Source organism: Coccinella septempunctata, chromosome 9 (assembly GCF_907165205.1).
Source record: "Coccinella septempunctata chromosome 9, icCocSept1.1, whole genome shotgun sequence".
NCBI classification, from domain to species: Eukaryota; Metazoa; Arthropoda; class Insecta; order Coleoptera; family Coccinellidae; genus Coccinella; species Coccinella septempunctata.
The window spans coordinates 6,961,257-6,987,997 of NC_058197.1; the positions used below are offsets into that span (position 1 = coordinate 6,961,257).

General features: G+C 35.2%; 1 protein-coding gene across 4 annotated transcripts; it reads right to left on the reverse strand.

Moving 5' to 3' along the window:
* Window positions 1-1,826: 1,826 nt before the first annotated feature.
* LOC123320802 lies at window positions 1,827-7,088 on the reverse strand. Of its 4 annotated transcripts, none has more exons than XR_006538807.1 (4): window positions 6,897-7,088; window positions 6,618-6,838; window positions 6,238-6,529; window positions 5,491-5,579 (listed from the first exon to the last, which is right to left on the reverse strand). XR_006538807.1 is itself a non-coding variant. In XM_044908235.1 (3 exons), the coding sequence occupies exons 1-3, from the start codon at window positions 6,992-6,994 to the stop codon at window positions 2,604-2,606; spliced, it is 174 nt and encodes a 57-aa protein (XP_044764170.1). In that variant the 5' UTR covers window positions 6,995-7,088; the 3' UTR covers window positions 1,827-2,603. The 4 variants fall into 4 exon arrangements, 2 of the variants coding, with proteins under 2 accessions (XP_044764170.1, XP_044764169.1); XR_006538806.1 differs by having other exon boundaries at window positions 5,491-6,149; XM_044908235.1 differs by lacking the exons at window positions 5,491-5,579; window positions 6,238-6,529 and adding an exon at window positions 1,827-2,613 and having other exon boundaries at window positions 6,773-6,838.
* Window positions 7,089-26,741: the final 19,653 nt, after the last annotated feature.

Here is a 26,741-nt window from a genome sequence, read left to right on the forward strand (position 1 = left end):
TCCCCTCTGGGATCGAATTGTGCCAAAAAAGAGTTCTATGTGGTCTTGATTTAACTTGTATGTAGGAATGAATGTTAAATCTCCTTTGGCAACATATTCATCATACATTCCTAATACCGCTTTGAAACCAACTAATAGACCAAGAAAACCAGTCTTTCTTTGTGAATTAAGGACAAGAGTGCCATCTGTGAATTTCAAATTATCAAAATATTCATGGATTTCATTATAAAAAAGTCTGATATTTTTTTTGCATGCTGCCTGTTTGAAATTGAAATCCGAAATTTTATGTGAATTTAAAACATCGAAAGTATCATTTATGGCTCGTATGAATTTCGCAGTTGCACTACAATTAGCAAATTCTTTCAAATGCAGTTCATTCATACAAAACATCAGGGCCTCTGACACTGAACGGCTCAATAATTGGGTGGCGAGTTTAACTTTCATTTTTTGTTTGAAAAATTGAATATGTTGCTTCCTTAATTTATTTCCGAGATGAAGTCCCTCCTCCCTTTCTTGCAATATATTCAATTTTTCAACATAGTCAAAATCTATCACTTCACCATCATTATTAACAAACCTTTTTTTCTCACCAAAACAATTCCTCACCAGCTTTATCATATGAACTGGATCTGGAAGTAAAAAATATTTACAATTTTCATATGTAAAATCTGCGCTAATATTATTCTGACTGAAGTAGCAGTTCAAGATATCGCACATGCTAAAATTTGCAATACACCCATCAAAAGTTATATTACTAACAGTAACACCCACATCCTGTAACAACATTAGGGCATGCTTTGTGAGGGATGCTTTTTGTTGGCTGTTAATGCCTGCTATGAAAAAATATCCTATTGGTAGTTTCCATGGTTCATTAATGCATACTAACATGAATACCAAAGCCTCATTGGCTAGATCCATGGAATCCCCAAATAAATCACCACCACAATTAACATATCCGTAATACTCATTCCCTGCGTATTTTAAATGTTTTCTGATTGGCATCTCGTCAAAAATCAATGAACAAATAATTTTTTTATTTGAATTTTGGACCTTCAGTTTCAGAAAATCAAAAGCCTCTGAAGTGAATCCAGGCTTCGCATTTATAGAGGAATACCACTTGGACAAGGTCTTTGGGTGTGGTAAACAATTTTCAAATTTTTGGCGAACATCACAATATGCTTTTGGCAAAAATGCAGAGTGACTGCAAATGCTCGTAGGGACTGTTCAAAGGGTTTTCTCACCATTTTATTTTGAGATTTGTTCATAAGCCTTTGAATGAACTCTTTATTTCTCCCGAAGTGGTCCAGTATCACATTTTTCTGTTCTTCAAACAATAGATTCTTCTCTTTCAATTCCATTGTCATTGCTCTCAGTGAAGATATTCGCCAGATGATCGTGTGTAATTTATGTATTTTGCGAGTTTTCATACTGTTCATTCTTTCCAATTCATGGATTCTCCTTTTCAACTTCCTTTCTCGAGGTGTTTCTTCTAATTCTTCAACAGCTGTTGATAGTAATTGTTTTATTTATAAATCACAAATTGATTTTTGAATGTTAGCAATTGTACATTACAAATATTCAACAAAGATAGAAGATACAAACATCTCCTCATATAACACTTATTAAATAATGAACAAGTACTTATTGGTTATTACAGTGATTCTAACATAAAAATTTAACGATACTCAAAATCAAACAGGCTGTTCAACAGATTGTGAAGAAATTATAAGTAGGATCTCCCAGATCTTAAATAAAAATACCAATACAAACAGAAGTATTTCCAGGGATTTCTTGAGCTAAAAAAAAAAAAAAAATATATCCAGCAGTCAGCAAAGAATAATATCCATCCACCTTTCTTGAAACTTAATATTGGATTCTTTCTGAATATCCTAAATCTAAATGATAAATTTAAAACTTAATAATCTTAAAAATATCAATAATGAGTTTCAAGAAAAAATGAAAGAATCCCCCAGAATATCCCTAAGGATTACCGGTCACCGAATGCGAAGTTGAGCGAAGCTGAGCTTCTTCAATACTAATATAAGTGACAAGCTACGAATCTAGTGATGCTCAACTTCGCATTCTGTGGCCGGTCAGCCTTAATCAATATTCATTTATGACAAAGATTTTTTAATTTTTGATTTTTTGTTGCAACTTTGCTCTGTTTGGCCTGATTTATGAACCGAACGCCCCAATGGCATCGAATGGTCATAAATAAATGCAAAAATCTCTCGGAGGATTCAGGAGAGCAAAGTGCAAAATCAATTTCATGAGTAACCTTTACGATTTCCATCGAATCTTTGACAATGTTTGAACTATGCAACAGCTCCTCGAAATATGCATTATGAATAATTTCGAGCTTTTCAATATATTCGAAAAGCTGTTGCGATGCATAGAGCAAACCATCTTCTGGAGCGATAAATTCGCCTTGTTTAAAATATGTGTAGATTTGATGGTCACCTGTTAAAAGTTTATCTTTGTCAAGAAGAATATCACTGCAGTGCTCACAGGGATGCAGTCAGAGAAATTTCCTCACCAAATACCCACATACATAAAAGTTGGCATTTTTATCTTTCATGTCTATGTCTATTTCATTGACATCTTTAAATTGTGGAGTATTTGGTTCAGATACGTTTTGATGACTCGAAATCATACTCATTTCTGTCAATTTGTTCAAAGACAATGAGAAATCATCCGCACAATTTGAATTGGCAGACAGTTTCGACATAGAACTTATGAAATTATGGCGAAGGCCATATTCAAATTGTTGAGGACTAGGATTTCGAGCGCATCCATGTTGCTGCCTCACTGTGGCAAAAAAATTCTCTAGAGGATCTTGGTTTAAGTGGCCAGTTAGCAACTTAGGAATATCATGAATATTCCTAAGATCTTCAGCTAACTGGAGAATGCTATTTATTGACAAAATGAAGCCGCTGATACAGGGAGGGACAGATCTTTTTGACATGAACCTAATTGTTTTCAAATTGTCTCTTATTTGACATAGGAATGCCCTATATGGGGAATCTGCACTCATGGCATACCTCATTTTTAATTTATCTATATCCAACTTGGCACTATTCAGGCTGTCAAATGCCTTGTCCATATCATTAACAAATTCTGCCGTGAATCGAGCCTCCGCTGGCAGTTCCCCAAATCTCATAAACACGTATTGCGGTGCTAACTGATTCACTCAGTACTTGCACTGCATACTTCACGCGCATCGCGTTTAGCGAGGTAACATTCATGTGTTCGACTGTTATTTTTGGTAACAGTCGAACACGAAGGGGGTTCACAGATGTGCATACATTTTGGATATACTTCCAGGAAACTGGTTTTCCCAAATATGAAAGGTCATATTTGGCCAAATTATTTCTCACACTCTTCAAAAGATGAGGTACATCATATATGAAATAAATTTTTTTCTCGTTCCTGTAGACAAAGTTTTTCTCAGGAGATACTTCTAATTTTCTAGCCACACTCTGGTTGACTGGACTTCGATCACAGATGATCGCTGTTACATCAAGTCCAGCTTGTTGAGCTGCATCAATACAATCTAAAACTATAGAGTGCAAGAATTCATTTGTGGATCGATGACCCAAAAACCAGTATCCTATCACATATCTCCAATTGTATGACACCTCCTAGCCATACATACTAATGCCGTAGAAGCCTTGTCATTGGTTCTAATTTTCCCTGTATCAACGACACCAACTATTTTTCCAATAGATTGATTGAAGTGTAACTCTTCACTCAAACCAATCTCATCAAACAGAAGAGCGCAAATTTTTTTTTCTCATTGGCATGTTTAGAAATATTAACCTCTAGAGACTTAACCACTGCAGGACTTATTCCAGGAGATACTTTCAAATGGGATTGCCAGTTCCTCAAAGTTCTAGGTGTTGGCAAATTGAGGCATTTGGAAATTGCTTTGTAGCCCTTTGGCGAAACATAGTACCACAAGAGGCACATCTCTTTCATATCATCATCACACCGGCGGTTGTTTTTCTGAACGAAATTTGATTTTAACTCATTGGCAAATAATGAACATGCTTCTCTAGATAAATATCTCTTTGCCTCAGTAATTAATTTATGAATTGAAGCTATATTGCTGGACATTACAGGCTTACCTTTACAAAAACAAGGAGGCACTTTTTTCCTGTAGAGCTTACATCTCACGGAGTTTAGACTTCTATTTAATTTCTGTATCTTTTTATTTGTTCTGGGAGAGTATCTACTACAATTCTTCTTTGAACCATTTGATTTGTTTGTTTTTGGAATTCTCATTGAACGCATTATGCCTGTGGAAGTTGAATGTATATCTAACCCTGATTCCTTCTTTTCAAAATTAGTACTAGTCACCACACAGGATATTGAAGGAATATCTGTAAAAAATAATATTATAAGAATGGGTTCAATATCAGACATATAATATAAATTAAGGAATTTGGTTATCAGTCATGAATTAAGTTGACCACTCAATTTCTTATACAATACTTAAACTAAAAAAAAATTATAACAAAATCAGAGGTGGGCACTCAAGTAAACTTTCACCTAATTTTATATATATATATATATTATTGAAGTTATAGGATACTAGTCGTTTGTAAAATTATTGATTTAAATTAAGGGTGTTTCGACTATTTTTCAGGGCAAAATTCCAATGAGAGTCAAATTGTATTAAAGCTCTATATTTCGTCAACTATCGTTGACTTCTTCAGGAGCAACTGGAAAATACAAAGATCTCATAACAAAAGTTCAAATTCTCTTAGGCTAAAACTTACAATACCATGACAATAAATATGGTAGCTTCAGAAAAAAACAAGACCATGTAGAGGGTAATCAAAAAAGTACGTCAATTTCAGTTGAATTATTCAGGAAAAAATTGGTTTTACAAATGACAGATTTCAAAAAATTCTATAAATTGGCATGGACAAACAAATGTGCCATGATGTTCACAGAAGGGCAAAAAAAAAAAAAAAAATTGAGAAAATCTTTTCTTATTTTATACAATTTGGATTAGAAATGTCTCTTATTTATAAGTACCTGCAAGTAAGGTTACAAATTAGGAGATATTAGGAGAATACCTATTTTTTATCACAGGTCAGTAAGAAACTATAGATGTTACTAAGATTATTCGTATCCGTTTTCTTATTCATCGTTGAATTTTTATTTTCATTTATATAACACATTTCTAAAAAAGTTCTTTTTTGGTATTCTTGTTCGTGATCTAAGACTTGTATATTATCGTAATCTACAGCATGTCCTGTTTTATTAATATGTGAAGCTAAAGCACATCTTTCAGGTCTCAGAACAGAATCACTTTTGTTATGAGATCTTTGTATTTTCCAGTTGCTCCTGAAGAAGTCAACGATAGTTGACGAAATATAGAGCTTTAATACAATTTGACTCTCATTGGAATTTTGCCCTGAAAAATAGTCGAAACACCCTTAATTTAAATCAATATATATATATTATATTATAAGACTTACCAACACTATCCAGTGGAATGTTTTCAAAAACAATATCGTTTCCAAACTCCCCTTCATAGTGTGTCACATCACTCGATGTTGAAGGAATACCTGGAAAAAGTAATATCATAAGAATGGATTTTTAATGTCAGTCATATTCACAGTATAAATATATGAATTAACTAAATGTTTGACTTACCAATATTATTGAGGGAAATATTTTCAAAGATGATATCATTAGAAAACTCCTCTTCATTGTGGGTAATCCCAGGTGTGATATTACTCGATGTTGAAGGAATATCTGGAAAGAGTAATATTATAAGAGTGGATTTTCAATGTCAGTCATATTCACAGTATAAATATATGAATTAACTAAATGTTTGACTTACCAATATTATCGAGGGAAATATTTTCAAAGATGATATCATTAGAAAACTCTTCTTCATTGTGGGTAATCCCAGGTGTGATATTACTCGATGTTGAAGGAATATCTGGAAAGAGTAATATTATAAGAGTGGATTTTCAATGTCAGTCATATTCACAGTATAAATATATGAATTAACTAAATGTTTGACCTACCAATATTATCGAGGGAAATATTTTCAAAGATGATATCATTAGAAAACTCCTCTTCATTGTGGGTAATCCCAGGTGTGATATTACTCGATGTTGAAGGAATATCTGGAAAGAGTAATATTAAAAGAGTGGATTTTCAATGTCAGTCATATTCACAGTATAAATATATGAATTAACTAAATGTTTGACTTACCAATATTATCGAGGGAAATATTTTCAAAGATGATATCATTAGAAAACTCCTCTTCATTGTGGGTAATCCCAGGTGTGATATTACTCGATGTTGAAGGAATATCTGGAAAGAGTAATATTATAAGAGTGGATTTCCAATGTCAGTCATATTCACAGTATAAATATATGAATTAACTAAATGTTTGACTTACCAATATTATCGAAGGAAATATTTTCAAAGATGATATCATTAGAAAACTCCTCTTCATTGTGGGTAATCCCAGGTGTGATATTACTCGATGTTGAAGGAATATCTGGAAAGAGTAATATTATAAGAATGGATTTTCAATGTCAGTCATATCCACAATATTAATATATGAATTAACTAAATGTTTGACTTACCAATATTATTGAGTGAACTATTTTCAAAGACAAGGTCATTGGAAAACTCTTGGTGTTCATTCCCACGTGGTCCCTTAATGCAAGGAATGCTTTCTTGATACAATAATTTACGTGGATGAAGACATTTGAACTGCTCGCATGAAAAATGTGCACTGCACATGGTGTACCTCTTCTGTAGATCAATGTCTTTACGTCCAGAAAACTCTATCCACTTTAAAGCACTGAAAATAAAAAGCAATAAGTAACTTAGTTTGTCGAACGCGTTATTTTAATACTCACATGTCCATTTTCTTTGGTAACTTGAAGAATGTTAGTTCAGGATGATCTTTTTTATTGTTATTACAATTGATCATCATGCAATACGCTCCGGCAGACATTTTCAAGAGAAATACTTGTATTATGAATACTCACAAAAATTTTAAACTGCAGATACGAGCTGTACGAAAGAAATAAAGTAGAGACAATCTCTAAAGCAAAGATTATAGAGTAGGAAGATGGGAAACGACCCTACTAATCTAGTACTAAAAACCGACTACACTTTGGGCCTGTGTTTCACATACTGAGAAATTAGATGGCGCTGAAATCGTAATGTCAAACAGTAAAATTACAGTTGTCTGCTTTATAATTTAAGGGCGCGAAATTCGAACTTTATTCATTGTATTGGATTCGAATATCGACTTAGTCGAGACCAGAAAAAAACATCCTGAGCGACAAAACAGAACCAGGGCTTTGTTTCGTGATCAGGATGTTTTTTTTATGTAAACATTGTTTTGAATCAATTAATATTAATGAAATACTCTGTTAGATTTGCTATATTTTTATTCGAAATTTATAAAAAAATATGACAGAATTGAAGATTTTACAGGGTATATTTAAAGGTGAGGTTTTTTTTTTGACATGTACAACTGGTGAGAATAATTGTGTCGAAATTCTCACCTTTGAAAACACCTGTATACAAATAATACAGCTTTGAATAAAGGATACAAAAGTACATATTGAATATTATATATCAAAGTTCTTATTTCCATGCAATAAATTTTTTTGAGGCAATAGAATTTGTTGAATTTGTACAATCTTTATCAGAAATCTAAATGAACAAATAATCGATATAGGTACCATATATTTTGCATTCCAAGGAGTTGATTGTTAATTTCAGTTTTCGGATCTTTCTATCACTTCTGGGGAAAGACTTGGAAGTACTCTACAGAGTGTGGGAACTTCTTTCAGGTACACTCGAAAGAATATCTGAAAAAGGGGAAGTTCTTGTAATCTACTTTCTTAATATAACAATTAATTCAATATATTGCATAAATTTTCTCATATATAAGATGATAATTCATTCAATTATTTTTGTCACAGATATCTAGGATGACTTACCATCAGTATTTGTCCAAACACTTTCAATCTGCTTGCTTTCCATTTAATGTGACCCCTCCATGAACGGAATGCTTCCTGCATATAAAAAAGATATGCATTCAATATATGATGAATGAGTAATGAATTCAGTTATGCATTGCAGATATCTAGGAAGACTTACCATCAGTATTCGATGTATCAGTTTCCAACTGCTCGGCCTCCATCGCATGTGGTTCCTTTGGTGGCCCTTTCATGCAAGAGATGCTTCCTGCATACAGCAACTTGCGTGGATGAAAAGATTCAAATTGACTTTAAGTAAAATGCAAAGATTATAGATTATAGAACCTAACTATAATCTTTGGTAGAATGTTCGCTGCACATGGTGTAGCTTTTACTCAAGTCAATGTCTTGACGGCCGGAAAATTCTATCCACTTCAGAACACTGAAAATAAAAATCAATCAACATCCGAGGCACATGGTACGAGTTTCAATACTTACGATTCCATTTTCTTTGGTAAATTCAAAAAACTTATATTCGGAGAATCCCAAACGGCAGTTTCAACAGTTCTTCACCATACAATATTTTCCATACGACATTTTGAGCAAAATCTTTGATTTTGAAGTTTTCACTATATACACAAAAAACATTGAAATAAGGTGACTAGAACGAGCGAGTTGAACGAGCGTTACGAAAATCAAAACGTAAACAAAACGGCCATGTTGAAATATCTCCATGAAATGCCAAATGGCCCTTGAATAAATATTTTAACCAGTCTTAGTATTTTAATACACAACGGAACCACCAGGCGGCGCTCACGCAAGTGTAGTCGCTTCGTTTCCCATCTTCCTTCTCTATAATCTTTGCTCTAAAGTAAATAAATAAATTCTTCATAACCTCAAAGATGCATAACATATCGTTCCAAAATCTGATTAACTTTTCGAAATGGCCTTCACTTGAACATTTTACCCAGTTCAGTTTACACCCGAACCACCAGATGGCGCTCACGAACATTTAGTCGCTTCGTTTCCCATCTTCCTAACTCTATAATCTTTGCTCAATATATGTTTATTTCTCAATAAATAAAATATTGAATTGACGCTGACAGTGAAAATCCATAACCAGAGGCAGTCTCTGCCATAACTGAAGAAACTGAATTATAGGATTTTCATTACAATGTGTTTAAGAGTTCTATATAATTAAAGTAGCTGTTGGAAATGTCCTCCTCTTTGCTCCAAACATACTTCTCACATCTTTTGAGAGATTCAAAGAAATTATTCAAAATAAAGAGATCATCGTTAATCTGATGAATTTTTACAATGATCCTAGTCTTGAGTTCGTCCAGATTAGAAATAGGTAATTGGAAGATAGAATTCTTCAAATGAGGCCATAAGAAGAAATCACATGGTGTACGATCACACGATCTTGGAGGAGATTTATTTTCAGTATTGAGGCTAATGAGTCGATCCTGAAAAATATTCCTTAGTGTAGTCAATGTTTCTACAGCTGTGTGTGCTCTGGCTCCATCTTGTTGGAAGTAACTATATGACCATTCTTCGAAATTTAATTCAGCTATAAAAGGCATATCTTCTTTACAGCAATCCGCTGTTAAAGTTCCGTCAAAGAAAATATGTCCAACAATTCTTCTCTGACTGATAGCACACCAAACTCCGATTTTTTGAGAATGAAGTGGTGTCTCAATGTAAAAATTTTCCGGTTTTTGACTGCTCCACATTCTCATAATTTGGGAGTTGACATATCTAGAAAGATGAAACCCCGCTTCGTCGGAGAAGAAAACTTTATTCAGGTTATCGATTAATTCGTTTAGAAACCACTGACAGAAGGCCATTCTACGAAGGAAATCAACATCTTCAATCTTCTGATAGCATGTCAATCTATAAGGATACAAATTGATGTCTTCTTTGAAAATTGTGTGACATGTACCACCAGAAACTCCAGCTAGTTGAGATAAAACCCGAACAGAGGTTCGTGGAGCTTCTGTCATCACCGTCTCAACATTGGCGATTAACTCAGGTGTTCTCTTCTTTGGTCGACCACTTCCTTTTTTTCTTTGAACGCTACCTGTTTCACGAAAAACGCTCACACATCGCACTCTGGAAAGATTGGTAATCTACAGCAACTTTGGGATACTCGATCCTGAAGTCGCTGAGACATTTCTCAACAGAATATTTCCACTCGCCTTCTATTTTCTCCCCATTTCTGAAGTAGGATTCAATAATGAATGCTTCTTGTACGTCGGTAAAAACCATCTTTATTATTTGCTGATGAGTTTAATTTAATAATAATCCAAAACGCTAATTTGACAGCTAACCTGTAATAATAATAGAGCACAAGCTACGTTTAGATACGCAATATCGACGTTTAAAATTCCATAGCCTACTTGACGACGAATTTTTTTGAACGCACCTTACAAGGAGGGATTGATCGTTTGTATAGTAGAATTCTTGAAAATGTCCCTCATTTCTGAAAGAAATTGCTCATTAGGCAAACCATCACTCATGCCATATCTCACCTTGAGCTGGTCAAACTTGCTACTATTCAAACAATCGAAAAGTTTGTCCATAGCACTCACAAACTTCGATGTATCTAAGGAATCAGCTGGCACCTCTCCAAACTGCTGTAGTGCTACCATTGCTACACTTACTGACTCACTAAATATTTGAGTGGCACATTTCACCCTCATCGCATTAAAAGAAGAAATATCATCAGTAAGTTTTGGTAGCAACCGTACACGCACAGGGTTTGAAGTCTCGCCAGCTAATTCAATATACTTCCATCTAATTATTTTCTCTTTGTATAGGAAGTCATATTTGTACAAATTATTCCTCACACTCTTCATTAGATGAGGAGCATCGAACACAAAATAAATTTTTTCGTCATTTCTGAAAAAATAACATTGGTCTACTGATATTTGGAGGCGCTTGGCCACATTTTGATTCACAGGACTCTATCGCAAACAACCTTAGAACATAAATACATGGAATGGACATTGACGTGCTATGAATGTATTTGTTCTGGTACAAACATGTGATGCTTCTCAGTCTAGCGCGACACTAAGGCAGTGGCGTAAAATAAATAAATTTATATAACTCCTACCTTTTTGTACGAAAAATCGACGTGACAATGACGTCAGATTCAACTATCTCAATTGTGATTGGCGACACAAAGCAACTATCTCACTCCAGTCTTTGAACAACAACAAATGTTTATTTTCCATTCCTTGTATCTATGTTCTAAGCAAACAACTGCCTTGACTGTGAGTACTGATTTTGTTGCCGAATCAATAGAATAAAAAAAAATTGACGCCTGAAATTCATTAGTGGCAGTGCGCCCCAAAAACCAGCATCCCAAAACAAATTTCGAATTGTGAACGATGTCCCTCACCATACGAACAAGTGCAGACGTAGCCCTTTCATTTCTCCTGATTTTGCCAGTATCGACAACCCCAACTACTCTATCTTTTTTGTAGTACTGAATCTCTTCGCTAAGGGAAATTCCATCAAAAATAAGGCTACAAATTTTTCGAGAATCAGCGACGTCTTTGAAGTGGAGTTTCAGGGCTTCCTCGATAGCTGGAGAAATACTGAGCTTCGCCTGCCAATTCCCCAAGGTCCTGACAGTTGGTAGGTTGAGTGATTTGCCAAAAGTTTTATGTCCCTTTGGCTAAGCATAATACCACGATAAGCACATCTCTATCAAGTCGTCATCTTACCTTCGATTGAACTTGTTAGCAAAATTTGCTTTCAACTCATTCCTGAAAATAATGTGAGCATCCCTGGAAAGATATTGTTCAGACTCTATAATCATCTTTGTGATAGCGCTTCTATTAGGGCCTTGCATAGGGAATCCTTTGCAGAAGCAGTGGGGTACTTTACGCTTGAAAAGTTCTCATAATTTGACAATTCGAGCGTGTCGAAAATGTGTGGAAGTGCGCCAAAGTCCCTAAAAAAATCGTCACGTGTACATTCTCGAGCGTGGTGGCGTGTTTTCTTATTTTGAAGCTAATGATTCAAGAATCACGGAAAAAATATAATCTGACAGTTTTAGCAAGCCGAAACAATAAAAATTGGCCATAAGGGTCACAAAAATAAGTTTTTTTGAATTATCTCCTCCCCTGGGCTTCAAATCTTTTTCGCATTCATTATAGAATAAAATGTAGAGAATAACATTTTCTACAAATTTTGTCCGAAGCAATTTTCTCTACGTTTGAAAGTTTTCGAGATATATAGCGATGAATGAACATTAGACAGGGTTTCTACATTGATCTTCCCCTTTCGCATGTGTGGCTAAGCTCCTCGTCCTCTAACTCGAGAACGGTTAAGAGTATGTAAAATTGCTTCAGACAAAAGTTGTGTAGAATTTTATTATCTACAACTTTCATAATGAATACAAAAACGATTAGAAGTACAGGCAGGGAAATATTCGAAAAAATGCATTTTCATCATCTTCAAAGTGTTAGATTAAGAAAACCCCCCCTGATTAATGTCAGATTAATGGGTCAACACGTCTACAACACCCAGATTAACCATCTGTATGAAAATCTGACACGCTCGAGTATGTACAAGTAACGATTTCTTTTTTACATTTTCAAAGCACCGCTGTGACCTTGCGTCACGTCCAAATTGTCATTCCCTTGAAAAGTAGCTTCCTTTGGATCCAATTAACATATCTCCCAAAAATCTGACACGCTGGAAATTTCTTTTTACCATTTTCAACTCTTCCGTACGGCCAGTCCCACCGCGCAAACTGTCAGATAAGCCTGAAGTAATTTATCAGAGACACGTAGGGCATATCGTCGTTAAAACCCGAAAAATGTGTAACTCCATTCTAGCTGATTTTACAGGAGAGGCAAAAAACTTTTTTTTATAACCCGTACCCGCTTAATATTTTTCAAAACTCTAATTATCACTACATTAATCGCAGAAACTAACAATAATGATAGAAAGCAACATTTACACAAGTTTGAAATATTTTGAGAAACAATAAAAAAAAGTTGAACAAAATTGAAAATTATTATTAAAAAAAAGAAATATTTATGACAAAGAAACATAATTAAGATGGGTAAATAGTAAATAGTTCTATTGGTTAGCGATGTTGTTATAAAAATCATGGTAGTCGAGTTCCCAGCTATTTTGCAATTGTTGAAGGTGCTCTAATTTCTCTTTCTTTATTTTTCTTCTCTCCATGTACAGACTAGGAAGTTCAGCAAAATTATAAGCTTTTTGAACTTTATTTTTCCGGACCACCATTTCCTTCCAATCTCCACTATGTCTTAGTTTGTACTCAATAATTCCATCCGGTCTGTACTTTAGTTGCTTTAAATCATTTACAACAGGATCCCCAATTCTACGTCGAGGTCGTATAGAATTATGATATTTAATAGTGGAGAAAGCTTTGAACAAACCGTAAGTGAGAAACTGTACATTATAGGGTCGAGGCTTAGAACGTGCTGTTTTGCAGTACTGGAGGTACCGAAATACGACGAAAAGTGTGTCCAACTGAGACGGAAGATGTAGAGCATCCCACTTTTCTAATGGTTCGGCAACCAATCGAATAACCGCATCCAGCGTTGCCAAACCAAAAAGTTGAAATTACCGCATCAGGGAGCAGAAACTACCGTATTCGGTCAACTTTTACCGTACATGGCGTACGTAACCTGCAAATTGAAATTTTCGTACTAACACAGATTAATGAAAAAGAAATTTTTATTCTGTGATATATATAGAAGCATAGAGAAAGGGTCTGTGGATATAAGAAAAACAAAGAGTTAGATTTTATAATATATTATGGAAAATGAAACAATATTTCTATCCATCGATAATGACAAAATCATCTTCATTGTCCAAACATGATTGGCTCGAGTCAGAAGAATATATATCAGCTTTCATCCTAGAGTACATATCCTCTGTTGGCGTAAAATTTAAGCAACTTCCGGCTTTTTTCACACACTAACTGGTCAATAGAACACCATTTACAGTATTTGTTATCAGCTTGTTCCTAGATTTGGTTTTGACCAAGTTAATCTTACTGAAAACCCTTTCGCATTCAGCATTTGAGTGAGGTAGAGATAAAATACTCAAAACAAATTTGGCCAAATTGAGGAATTCGAATGAACCGTTTTCATTTTTATAGTTTAAAAGTTTTCCCCAGAATATATCAATATCTTCGTTAATATCAATTTTTGCTTCATCACTAGAGGTAAAATGATAATCGGGCAGCAACCTCCATTGCTCCTCAATAAGTTGGGCTTCACCACTATCGAAGAAACGTGTCATATGTTGGAGTAAATGTGCCAATGATGGAAAATTGTCATGCACATTATGTGACAATGAATTTTTAGTAGTAAATATGTGTAAATTGGACAATATGAAATTGTCAAAATCTTACCGCTTTTTGATTTCAGAACAGAGGGTTGAATAAAAAAGCTGGCTTCTGTCATAAAAGATCTCCAATAGATCAGTTTGAGCTATTCCTGGATTATTAGGCTTAGTAATTTCATTCAGCACATCTACCCCAACATAAACATTTTTTTTTTGGCAAGAACCACGTTCTATTCATTGGATCTATAACCGACATTGGTGTGGTCGATATGATCCCTCCATAATCCTATGCAGATTTGGCAATAAAACCTTATCAGAAATTCTGATTCACATTTGAAACCTCAGGCAGCACATAATCAAGAAAGAGATAATACAACTTGCAGAAAGGGTCATTCAATGCCTGGTGAATATTCTTAACAGATAACAGCCGTTCTTCTAAATATTTCGAATTGAAATAAACTTGCAATGCTGGCCATTGCACTGACGACTGCATAAAGCAAACCATCTTCTGGAGCGATAAATTCGACTTGTTTAAAATATGTAAAGATTTGATGGTCACCTGTTAAAAGTTTATCTTTGTCAAGAAGAATATAACTGCAGTGCTCACAGGGATGCAGTCGGAGAAATTTCCTCACCAAATACCCACTTACATAAAAGATGGCAGTTTTATCTTTCATGTCAATCTCTATTTCATTGACATCTTTAAATTGTTGAGTTTTCGGTTCAGAAACGTTTTGATGACTCGAAATCATACTCATTTCTGTTAATTTGTTCAAAGACAATGAGAAATCATCCTCACAATTTGTATTGGCAGACAGTTTTGACTTAGAAGTTATGAAATTATAGCCTTGTCCATGTCGCTGGTCCCCCCCTTTCTTAAAACTCATTATTGGATTTTTTCTGAATATCCTAAATCTAAATGATAAAATAAAAACTTAATTATCTTAAAAATATCAATAATGAGTTTCAAGAAAAAATGAATGAATCCCCCAGAATGTCCCTAAGGCTGACCGGCCACCGAATGCAAAGTTGAGCGAAGCTGAGCTTTTTCAGTACTAATATAAGTGACAAGCTACGAATCTAGTGACGCTCAACTTCGCATTCTGTGGTCGGTCAGCCTTAGTCAATATTCATTCATGACAAAGATTTTTTAATTTTTTTTAATTTTTGATTTTTTGTTGCAACTTTGCTCTGTTTGGCCTGATATATGAACCGAACCCCCCAATGGCATCGTATGGTCATAAATAAATGCAAAAATCTCTCGGAGGATTCAGGAGAGCAAAGTGCAAAATCAATTTCATGATTGACTTTTACGATTTCCATCAAATCTTTGATAATGTTTGAACTACGCAACAGATCCTCCAAATATGCATTATGAATAATTTCGAGCTTTTCAATATATTCGAAAAGCTGTTTCGGTGCATAAAGCAAACCATCGTCTGGAGCGATAAATTCGCCTTGTTTAAAATATTTGAAGATTTGATGGTCACCTGTTAAAAGTTTATCTTTTTCAAGAAGAATTTCACTGCAGTGCTCACAGGGATGCAGTCTGAGAAATTTCCTCACCAAATACCCACTTACATGAAAGATGGCATTTTTATCTTTCATGTCAATCTCTATTTCCTTGACATCTTTAGATTGTGGAGTATTTGGTTCAGAAACATTTTGATGACTTTAAATCATACTCATTTCTGTTAATTTGTTCAAAGACAATAAATCATTCTCACAATTTGTATTGGCAGACAGTTTTGACATAGAAGTTATGAAATTATGGCGAAGGCCATATTCAAATTGTTGAGGACTAGGATTTCGAGCGCATCCATGTTGCTGCCTCACTGTGGCAAAAAAATTCTCTAGAGGATCCTGGTTTAAGTGGCGAGTTAACAACTTAGGAATATCATGAATATTCCTAAGATCTTCAGCTAACTGGAGAATGCTATTTATTGACAAAATGAAGCCGCTGATACAGGGAGGGACAGATCTTTTTGACATGAACCTAATTGTTTTCAAATTGTCTCTTATTTGACATAGGAATGCCCTATGTGGGGAATCTGCACTCATGGCATACCTCATTTTTAATTTATCTATATCCAACTTGGCACTATTCAGGCAGTCAAATGCCTTGTCCATGTCGCTAACAAATTCTGCCGTGAATCGAGCCTCCGCTGGCAGTTCCCCAAATCTCATAAACACAAGTATTGCAGTGCTTACTGATTCACTCAGTATTTGCACTGTATACTTTACTCGCATCGCGTTTAGTCAGGTAACATATGAAAGGTCATATTTGGCCAAATTATTTTTCTCACTCTTCAAAAGATGGGGTACAACATATATATAAAATATACTTTTTTATCGTTCCTGTAGAAAAAGTTCTTTTCAGGGGATATTTCTAATTTTCTAGCCACACTCTGGTTGACTGGACTCACAAATGATTGCTGTTATTAAGTCCAGCTTGTTGAGCTGCGTCAATACATTCTAAAACTATTGAGTGCAAGAATTCATTTGTGGATCGATGACCCAGAAAGCAGCATCCTAACACATATTTCCAATTGTATGACACCTCCCTAGCCATACATACTAGCGCCGTAGAAGCATAGAAATCTTAATATATATACTTACTCTAGAATGCTAATCCAGTAGTAAGAAATGCGGCGAAAAATTGACAGTTGTCGTTAAAGCGAATGCCATTAGTTTATTTCAACTCGAACGTTGCCTAGACTTTCCTACCTTATGTCAGTCGAATTGTTTATTTGGTATAAATGAGAAATAAACATATTTCACTCGGTAAAAGAACTTATTTTTCGATTCATACAGGAGTTCTTGTCAGTATTGAACACATGCATGGATGACTAATTGTGTTTATATATGCTTTGCTAGAAAATCAGTACAATGCAGGTTTCAATGAAAATATATCGGGATCTCGGAGGTAACGTGTTATGAGTCCAAATCTAAATTTGTCGATAGAGGTATTATCGAGTAGTCATTGATTGTTTGACCAAACCGTGAATTGGCTGAAGGTTGGAGTTTCATAGCGAATTCCATGGTAACAACTGGTGCTTACTAAATATTTGGAACTCACAACAAAAATTCTAGAAGATATAAACTTTATATCACCAATGCAATTCGATATTATCGAAGATTCGATTAGATGAACAGGTACCTAAGCATTGAGTGCATATTATGAACTCCGTGCAACAATTTTGAAATATCCTGATCTAGTGCAATACTACTATATACCATCAAAGGAATTCGCTATCAGTGGAACTCGATAATTCATTCAAGTTTTGAATTTTTTTTTGCATTTATTATTTTTAATATGGTAGACAAGTACATTTCAGAAAATATGACTTGAAACTTCTTACCTCCGAGCAGATCGTGCAACAGTGAAAAATCAAATGACTGAAAGAAAACGCGTTGTTGTCCGACATACCTTCGTTACATGAATTGTCCCCTCTTCATAAGATTCGATCGACAGAATATTCAGAAACTCGGCAACGTTCTACTAGAAAATAAACTAATGATGCGCATTCGTATTAACGACCACTGTCAATTTTTCGCCGCATTTCTTTCTACTGGGTTAGCATTCTAGAGTAATAATATATAATATGATTTCTCAGCAAAATAAGGGTATGCGGCGTATGGTAAATAGTAATTGAAAGACCTTTTTAGCGAATACCTATATTTCGACACCAATTTGTGTCATCCTCAGGGTCTGAAAAGACAAATTGTCAGTGGAACAAAATTACACAAACACAACACAATAAGAGAAACTCACAGCCAATGGTCATAAAAAATAAGCTAACCTAACCTACGTGAACCGTCTAGGGGGTGGGTAGTCTGTGGAGACAATCTCTAGAGTAAATAAATAAGTTCTTCGTTCTTCATAACCTCAAAGATCCATAACCTATCGTTCCAAAATCTGATTAACTTCTGTGAATGACCTTCACTTGAACATTTTACCCAGTTCAATTTACACCTGAACCACCATGGCGCTCACGAACATTTAGTCGCTTCGTTTCCTATCTTCCTAACTCTATAATCTTTGGACGCATGTCAGTTGTTCCACGTAAGGTTTTTCTTAATTGCTGTCTTGGCATCCTGTTGATATAAAAATATACAATTGGTATAAAATGTAAATAAATCATACTCTTAATATAACAGGGGCAAAAGTAACATGTTACTTCAACATGTAAACTCTGGTAAAGTGGCTATTGTTGTATAAAATCCCTTAAATGGACGAACATGACGTACTGTATGGAGAAAATATGCAACAATGATCCAGAGGTACACCCAGCTCCTGAAATTGTCGAACTGCATCTTCAAATTTTGTGACAAATGTTATAGGATTCATCTTTGGGTGCAAAACTATTTTTCCGAAGTTGTCCAGAAGATCCACCATTTTTTGCACGTCGTTCTTTCCAAACATATTTTCCAATTTATGGAAAGCATCTGCTGGAGTGGACTCATTGGAAGTGAGTTGACGTGGCGCTTTTTGTATTGTGGCTTCAAGGTATTGCCTCAACTGTGCATCATACATTCTTTTCTCTTCATTTGAGAATGTATATTTCACACCGCCCAGGGGATAGGTACTGCAAAAAATCTGACCTACCTAACGCCACTATGCGTTGCTTCCATGAACGGAAATTACCAAGACCTTTCAACTTATCATCCATTTCTATTACAGGTATGGAAAAAGGTGGTAAAGTTTGTTTTGGTCTGTTTATGACCTCATTACAGCAAATATCGGGTCTAGTAAGAAGACTCAAATGAAGTAGAGAGCCTATTGCTTTTTTTTTACCGGAAACTAGCTTCATTAGTTCTCCCAGGAGCTTTGTGCTTTCCTTGAGGTATCAACGGAGTTTCAACAGAATTCGAATTTTCCATCCGAAATTCTTTAAAAAATTCTCCACAAACTGAGTTTGATAAAGAAACAAGTAATTTTCAGATTTTGTAATCTCTAAACCAAGAAACTTAGTTGGAAAACCAAACTGTCTGACATCAAAACGAGAATTCAAAATAATCACTGTATCTTGAATAAGTTCATAGCTGTCTCCCGTTACTTATAAATCATTGACATATACTATAATGAGGATAATATTGTTATTCATGTTTTTCAGATAAAGGCAAGGTTCACGCAAATTAGATTCAAAGCCACAATTTACTAAAAATTTATCAATAGTATTGTACCAACATTTTGGTTTGGTTTGCGATTGCCAGCCCATAGAGTGTTTTGCGCAACTTACAGACAAGTTTCTTTCTATCTATATTTATGCCTTCTGGAATTGTTACATACTTTAATCTATCAATATCTCCATACAGGAAGGCTGTTTTTACAACAAGTTGCTCCAAGTGCCGATTTTATAGTAACTGATAATGCAAAGAGCAATTTTACAACCGTCAGGCAGGTGTGGGAGACGCCGTTTCTTCAGGAGTGTAATTCTCAGTGTCTCTACAACCTACAACAATTAGACGACCATTATAACCACCGTCATCTTTCACATGAAACACCCATTTTAAGGGGACGACTGTCATAGTAGAATCCCTTTCTACGATTTCCAATACTAAGTGTGTTCCATTGAGGAAAGTTCTGACTGAATTGCTGTTATCTATTTAGTGCTAATGGGGCAAGTAATGGCTTCATGATAACTTCGAGGTGTGTTACTTGTATTATAAATTGTATCATCATAGACAAAGCCGAATGGACTCAGAATACATGTGAAACTTACTTGGTTTCAAAGTTTGCAGTTTCTTACAATCTTTCTTATCATGGCCTTTTCTGTGACAGAAGAAATAAAAACGACCAACGTTCTTGCATTCTTTAGGCTTTATGAAACAGAAGCCCACATTTACTACATCTAATAGACCTCTTTTCAACAGGTGTCTTCTTCTTCATTTTTTCTACCTGCTCATTTGTATAAGGAAAAGTGGTTTTATTTTTTCGGAAAATTTTTGTGGAAGATGCTGAGAACCTTTCCCTTTTCTTAGGTGGCTCACCAGTATTTCTGTCCATTTTGCTTTCTGTATAGAAATCAAAAACATTGGAACTGCTTTCGCCACAGTGTTAACCAAAGACTGGAATAAATGAATAATTATTAGAGTCATTCTCCATGGAAGAATCCAAAAAAATTGAGCATATAGCGATAATATCACTACATTCAGACCTATAACTGGAATCATAATCAGCTGTGCAATCAGAACAAACAATATCACTTATATATTCATTAATATACTATTATTTTCCATTTCTAACGAGTAACTTCTACTAGCAACATCTAGAAATGCGTTCCTAACAAATTCGTGAGGCCTTGTTTCCTCTGGTAAAGTGGCTATTGTTGTATAAAATCCCATAAATGGACGAACATGACGTACTGTATGGAGAAAATATGCAACAATAATCTTTTGATCCAGAGGTACACCAAGCTCCTGAAATTGTTGAAATGCATCTTCAAATTTTGTGACAAATGTTATAGGATTCATCTTTGGGTGCAAAACTATTTTTCCGAAGTTGTCCAGAAGATCCACCATTTTTTGCACGACGTTCTTTCCAAACATATTTTCCAATTTGTATTGTGGCTTCTAGGTATTGCCTCACCTGTACATCATACATCCTTTTCTCTTCATTTGAGAATGTATATTTCACACCGCCCAGGGGATAGGTACTGCAAAAAATCCGATCTACCTAACGACACTATGCGTTGCTTCCATGAACGGAAATTACCAAGACCTTTCAACTTATCATCCATTTCTATTACAGGTATGGAAAAAGGTGGTGAAGGTTGTTTTGGTCTGTTTATGACCTCATTACAGCAAACGAAATATGTCTGGTAAAAAGACTCATATAAAGTATAGAGCCTATTGCTTTTTTATACGGGAAACTAGCCTCATTAGTACTCTCAGGGGCTTTGTGCTTTCCTTGAGGTACCAACGGAGTCTCAACAGAATTTGAATTTTCCATCCGAAACTCTTTAAAACATCCTCCACATACTGAGTTTGAGGAAGAAACAAGTAATTTTCAGATTTTGTAATCTCTAAACCAAGAAACTTAGTTGGAAAACCAAACTGTCTGACATCAAAACGAGAATTCAAAATAATCACTGCATCTTGAATAAGTTCATAGCTGTCTCCGGTTACTAATAAATCATCGACATATACTAAAATCAGGATAATATTGTTATTTATCTTTTTCAGATAAAGGCAAAGCCTATCAATAGTATTGTACCAACATTTTGGTGCGATTGCAAGCCCATAGAGTGCTTTGCGCAACTTTCAGACAAGTTTCTTTCTGTCTAGATTTATGCCTTCTGTAATAATTACATACTTCTATCAATATCTTCATACAGGAAGGCTGTCCATACATCAAGTTGCTCCATGTGCCAATTTTTAGTAACTGATAATGCAAAGAGCAATTTTACAACCGTCAGGGCACGTGTGGGAGACGCCGTTTCTTCAGGAGTGTAATTCTCAGTGTCTCTACAACCTACAACAATTAGACGAGCTTTATAACTACCCTCATCTTTTATATGAAATACGCTTTTCAAGGGGACGACTTTCATAGTAGAATACCTTTCTACGATTTCCCATACTGAGTGTGTTCCATTGCGGAAAGTTTTGACTTAATTGCTGTTATCCATTTAGTGCTACTGGGGCAAGTAATGGCTTCATGATAACTTTGAGGTGTGTTACTTGTATTATAAATTGTATCATCATAGACAAAGCCGAATGGATTCAGAATACATGTGAAATTCACTTGATTTCAAGGTTTGCAGTTTCTTACACTCTTTCTTATCATGGCCTTTTCTGTGGCAGAAGAAATAAAAACGACCAACGTTTTTGCATTCTGAGGCTTTATGAAACAGAAGCCCACATTTACTATAGCTAATAGACCTCTTTTCTTCAGGTGTCATCTTCTTCATTTTTTCTGCCTGCTCATTTGTGTAAGGAAAAGTGGTTTTATTTTTTGAGAAAATTTTTGTGGAAGATGCTGAGAACCTTTCCCTTTTCTTTGGTGGTTCACCAGTATTTCTTTCCATTTTGCTTCCTGTATAAAAATCAAAAACATAGGAACTGCTTTTGCCACAGCGTGAACAAAAGACTGAAACAAATGAATCATTAATAGTCATTCTCTATAGGACAATCCAAACAAATTGAGCATATAATGATAATATCACTACATTCAGACCTATAACTGGAATCTTAATCATCTGTGCAATCAGAACAAACAATATTACTTATATCATCATTCGTATACTTACTATTTCCAATTTCTAACGAGTAACTACTACTAGCAACATCTAGAAATGCGTTCCTCACAAATTCGTAAGTCCTTGTTTCCCCTGGTAAAGTGCCTATTGTTGTATAAAATCCCATAAATGGACGTACATGACGTAGCTTATGGAGAAAATATGCAACAATAATCTTTTGATCCAGAGGTACACCAAGCTCCTGAAATTGTTTAACTGCATCTTCAAATTTTGTGACAAATATTATAGGATTTCATATTTGCTTGCTAAACTATTTTTCCGAAATTGTCCAGAAGATCCACCATTTTTGGCACGTCGTTCATTCCAAACATATTTTCCAATTTATGGAAAGCATCTGCTGGAGTGGACTCATTGGAAATGAGTTGACGCGGCGCATTTTGTAGTGTGGCTTCTAGGTATTGCCTCACCTGTGCATCATACATTCTTTTCTCTTCATTTGAGAATATATATTTTACACCGCCCAGGGGATAGGTACTGCAAAAAATCCGACCTACCTAACGCCACAATGCGTTGCTTCCATGAACGGAAATTACATTGACTTTCAACTTATCATCCACTTCTATTACAGGTATGGAATAAGGTGGTAAAGGTTGTTTTGGTCTGTTTATGACCTCATTACAGCAAACGTCTAGTAAAAAGACTCATATAAAGTAGAGGGCTTTTTTATAGGTTAAACTAGCTTCATTAGTACTCTCAGGGGCTTTGTGCTTTCCTTGAGTTACCAAAGGAGTTTCAACAGAAATCGAATTTTCCATCCGAAACTCTTTTAAACATTCTCCACAAACTGAGTTTGATGAAGAAACAAGTAATTTTCAGATTTTGTAATCTCTAAACCAAGAAACTTAGTTGAAAAACCGAACTATCTGACATCAAAACGAGAATTCAAAATAATTACTGTATCTTAAATAAGTTCATAGCTGTCTCCGGTTACTTAAAAATCATCGACATATATACTAAAATCAGGATAATATTGTTATTTATGTTTTTCAGATAAAGGCAAGATTCACGCAAATTACATTCAAAGCCACAATTTACTTGAAATTTATCAATAGTATTGTACCAACATTTTGGTGCGATTGCCAGCCCATAGAGTGTTTTGCGCAACTTACAGACCAGTTTCTTTCTATCTATATTTATGCCTTCTGGAATAGTTACATACTTTAATCTATCAATATCTCCATACAGGAAGGCTGTTTTTACATCAAGTTGCTCCATGTGCCGATTTTGTAGTAACTGATAATGCAAAGAGCAATTTTACAACCGTCAGGGCAGGTGTGGGGGACGCCATTTCTTCAGGAGTGTAATTCTCAGTGTCTCTACAACCTACAACAATCAGACAACCATTATAACTACCGTCATCTTTTACATGAAACACCCATTTTAAGGGGACGACTGTCATAATAGAATATCTTTCTACGATTTCCCATACTGAGTGTGTTCCATTGAGGAAAGTTCTAACTGAATTGCTGTTATCTATTTAGTGCTAATGGGGCAAGTAATGGCTTCAGGATAACTTCAAGGTGTGTTACTCGTATTATAAATTGTATCATTATAGACAAAGCCGAATGGATTCAGAATACATGTGAAACTTACTTGTTTTCAAGGTTTGCAGTTTCTTACAATCGTTCTTATCATGGCCTTGTCTGTGGCAGAAGAAATAAAAACGACCAACGTTTTTGCATTCTGAGGCTTTATGAAACAGAAGCCCACATTTACTATAGCTAATAGACCTCTTTTCTTCAAGTGTCATCTTCATTTTTTCTGCCTGCTCATTTGTGTAAGGAAAAGTGGTTTTATTTTTTGAGAAAATTTTTGTGGAAGATGCTGAGAACCTTTCCCTTTTCTTTGGTGGTTCACCAGTATTTCTTTCCATTTTGCTTCCTGTATAAAAATCAAAAACATAGGAACTGCTTTTGCCACAGTTTGAACAAAAGACTGTAACGAATGAATAATCATTAGAGTCATTCTCCATGGGAAAATCCAAACCAATTGAGCTTATAGCGATAATATTACTACATTCAGACCTATAACTGGAATCATAATCAGCTGTGCAATCAGAACAAACAATATCCCTTATATCATCATTAATATACTTACTATTTTCCATTTCTAACGAGTAACTACTACTAGCAACATCTAGAAATGCAAATGCGTTCCTCACAAATTCGTATGTCCTTGTTTCCCCTGGTAAAGTGGCTATTGTTGTATAAAATCACATAAATGGACGAACTTGACGCACCGTATGGAGAAAATATGCAACAATAATCTTTTGATCCAGAGGTGCACCAAGCTCCTGAAATTGTTGAAATGCATCTTCAAATTTTGTGACAAATGTTATAGAATTCATCTTTGGGTGCAAAACTATTTTTCCGAAGTTGTTCCGAAGATCCACCAATTTTTGTACGTCGTTCTTTCCAAACATATTTTCCAATTTATGGAAAGCATCTGCTGGAGTGGACTCATTGGAGTTGACGCGGCGCATTTTGTATTGTGGCTTCTAGGTATTGCCTCACCTGCGCATCATACATTCTTTTCTCTTCATTTGAGAATTATATTGAGATTGTTATATTATTAATTGAAAATTGAAAATTTTTTATTAGGTACAAAAATACATATACAATTAATATATTTTATTTTGCCACAGAAGAAATTCTGAGGCAAAAAAATTTGAGATTATATTTCACACCGCCCAGAGGATACTGCCAAAAATTGGACCTACCTAACGCCACTTTGTCCCGTTCGATGCGTTGCTTCCATGAACGAAAATTACCATGACCTTTCAACTTATCATCTATTTCTATTACAGGTATGGAAAAAGGTGGTGTAAAGATGAGGGGGATCAATCAGGTGTACTAACTTCTGTTGGTTTATAACTTTAATTAAACTATGATATACAACTGTTTTTTCGTCTAACTTTACGAATAACTATCATACTAGTGTCTCTCATGACGACTGACTCTCAACTTTCCTTCTTCGATTCTTTTTGGGCTTGGCGTTGGGTACGCTCTCGTGCACTCGCGCACTTCACTTCTTTCACATACGCATGAACACGTTTGAATGTAAATGTACAATTAAATCTAGTACTCAACAGGTGGTAAAGGTTGTTTTGGTCTGTTCATGACCTCAGTCGACGTCGTCTCGGAAATAACACTTGCATTGCTTGTACCTACAACTGCATCCATTTGTGTTGATGTCGAATTTATCACACCATCTTTGATTTTATCCGCGGATTTAAAGGAAACGACATTATTTGGTCGGCCATTCTAAGCCAGGCGTAGGTGCCAAGTTGTCACAATTTGCTTCGACAACGGAACGACTCTCAACCTCTATGTTGGATTCCTCTTCAAAAACCATTTCTTCCATTTTATTAATAATTATCTTCCCTTTTCTCAATCAAGCTCTAAGACACAATATTTTCTTCGTTCTTGAACTGAACAATTATTATTTTTTTGAAGATGGCCGACTACGAGTTCCGCTTCAACTTTAAATGCTCTGCTACCATGTAATGTTCTCTAATAATAACACCTTCGTTCTTCGTATATTTGCTCAGTCACAATAAAATTGATACGTCAATGGAACACAGGGAAATTATACTGATAGAAATAATATACTATACTAAATAAAAGAATATACTATTGACAGCTTCGTAAGTAACTTATCTGTTCTTTGTCACCAACAGAACGGACCTACCACCAGCAACAGTGAGCTAAGCAACCCCTGCGCAAGAGGTGCACAGTAGTGCTGGGTAGTACACGTCTTAAAATTAAGTTTGTAAGAGGCGCCTCATTTTTGTACTGAAGCGGTACAGTGTACCACTTTAAATTAGGCGAGGCGCTCATGGAGGATGTCGCGATCGGTACGAATGTAATACCGAAGAGGAAGTTAATCTTTAGTACGGTACTGGGACTATGTCGTCGGTAACAACAACAATTACTTGACCTGCTTTTGAGAATAATCTCAAAGCATACCGTACCACCATTTTGCAGGATCTTGTGATGTGCTGTGGGATCAGAATATCGTCAACTTTTTTGTCAAATTCCTCCCAAATACTTCGTTTTTTCTTAGGAGGTATAGGACAAGGACATTCTGGAACGGAAGAAGACAAAATAGTTGGTGTTGGATTTTTATTCCTTCGCCCAGAAGATGCTTTATTGAAAGCATCTCCATT